General features: G+C 55.6%; 1 protein-coding gene across 1 annotated transcript in view; it reads left to right on the top strand.

The window, feature by feature from the left end:
• The window catches only part of LOC104407684 (paired box protein Pax-7-like), a gene marked incomplete at both ends in the record, with an annotated part of 2,142 nt that extends 548 nt beyond the window's left edge, over positions 1-1,594 (top strand). Inside the window, 2 exon segments of the mRNA XM_010017024.1 lie at positions 280-459; positions 1,466-1,594. Of these exon segments, the coding sequence (XP_010015326.1) occupies positions 280-459; positions 1,466-1,594 (309 nt within the window).
• Positions 1,595-2,061: the final 467 nt, after the last annotated feature.

Genomic DNA, 2,061 nt, shown 5'->3' with positions numbered 1-2,061 from the left:
TAATAAATCGCTGGGTGTACATAAAGCATCCCCTGCACCCCCTTCCTGCCTCCTTCTCCCATGGGGCTTAGGATAAACCCATCCTGCCTGATCTCTGTGCTCCCCAGGGACTCTACTTTTAGGGTGGCCAATATTTGGCCTTTCCCCCGCTTTTTTGTCCTCCTTTCCCCCCTTCAAATCCTTATTTTCAGCCCCCCAAACTAGGAGCCAGGGCAAGAAGGGTTGAACCGAGCAGAACAGCTTTTCATTTCAATTAAAAGTGCTTTTTCTCTCCCCTTTCCCTCTCTCTGCACACGCGGGCACGCACCGGTGTCCCTTGATCACAAAAGCAGGTTGCAACTCCTGACGTGGAGAAGAAAATCGAGGAATACAAACGGGAAAACCCCGGGATGTTTAGCTGGGAGATCCGAGACAGGCTCCTAAAGGATGGGCACTGCGACCGGAGCACTGTGCCCTCAGGTGAGAAGGCAGCTTGGCAAGAAAGACACCCCGATTCCCATAGGAAGATGGAGGGAAATTAGGATTGTCACCACAAAATGCTTCCAGGGGCTATAAACATCTTCTCGGCCTTTGCTTTGACAGGGGAGAGGGGAAAATAAATCACTCCAAGCAAAGCCACAGCAGCAAATAAACATCAGGGGGGTTGTGCCCCGACCACGCTGCGGTCTGCTGGGAAAACAAACATAAACACAACGGTTTTCCCAACTTATCCCAACTCCTGTGAAAGCAGAGAGGGATGTCCCGGATGTGGAGGGAGCCTGCCTGGAAGCAGCCCCCAAATCCAGGGTTAGAGGGACCCTGGTTGTCCTGTTGGGACCTGCTTGCTCAGTGGGGGCTGCAGAGCAGCGTCTCCATCAGCCAGGGAACGCCATCGCCCATGGAGAGCGACCTTGTACCCCAGTATCGGGCCTGCAGGGATGTGCTTGGGGTCTTATGAGCTCTTTAGGTCCTGACTGTGAGCTCCCCTCTATTTTTGGGGGGTGAGCCTGCCCCATAGGACACATCTCCCCCAAAGCAAGACAGGGCCCAGGTCTGAACCCAGCTTTTGGGCTCCTATTTGGGGCTGGGGTGGAAGCTGTGTACTGGGGGGCTTTTTTGCTGTCAGAAGGCAGGTTGTACCCCGGGGGTGCACACCTTGGGGTGTTGCACTGGCTGTGATGCTCCAGGGAGTGTTGTGCACAACCGGGTGCTGCTCATGCCGGGTGTCTCGGGGGGATGGTGATGAGCACATCCAACTTTGGGTGTCCACCTTGGCAGCTCGGTGACCTCAGGAGTGTTTTGGAGGGCACGGAGGACCAAGCAGGTGTGTACCCCTGAGAAAATGGGGTGTGGATGCCCTTCGTGTGTGCACAAGGCCTCCTGCCCAAGTCCTGCAGCCCCAGCTTGGGTGTTCCCAGCCAGCTCCCACCTCGCCTTCCCAGGCAGCTTATACTTGCCTTTTTGTCTTTGACTGTCTGAGGTTTAGTGAGTTCGATTAGCCGTGTGCTACGCATCAAATTCGGGAAGAAAGAGGAAGACGAGGACTGCGACAAGAAGGAGGAAGACGGGGAGAAGAAGGCCAAGCACAGCATAGACGGCATCCTGGGCGACAAAGGTAAAGGCGGCCGCACGTGTGCCGGGGCTTGGCTGGAGGGGACGTTGAGGAGAGGGGACATGTGTGCGTGTGTGTCCCCCCGTCAAGAGTAAGACGGGATGGATCCAGAGTCTCTTCTGTTTGTCCTCTCTGCAAGCGGAGTCGAGGGTGCAACGCAGGGCCCTGGGAGGGGATGTGGTACCCAGCCCCTCAGGCTGTGGATGCTTCCCCAGGAGGAAGAGTTGGTGGTGGTTTGCTCTGTATTAATTATATATAAGAAGGGAAAGGAGATGGCTGGGGGGGGTGGGAGGCATCTCTGGTTCCTAAATGAATTTGTTAAACAGATTTCTCTCCTGCTCTCTAAGTGGTCCCCTGAAACTCCAACTGACAGTTGACCGATTTGGCCAATCAATATCAATTAGAGGAGCTGGGATCGGCGCTGCCGCAGAGCCGCCGGCGCTGGGGAAGCGCGATGGGGAGATGGGGAA

This window comes from Nestor notabilis, unplaced genomic scaffold, assembly GCF_000696875.1.
Source record: "Nestor notabilis isolate BGI_N333 unplaced genomic scaffold, ASM69687v1 scaffold27866, whole genome shotgun sequence".
Classification (NCBI taxonomy): domain Eukaryota; kingdom Metazoa; phylum Chordata; class Aves; order Psittaciformes; family Psittacidae; genus Nestor; species Nestor notabilis.
Note: the sequence above shows the minus strand (reverse complement) of the source record. Positions and strands in the feature narration are given on the sequence as shown.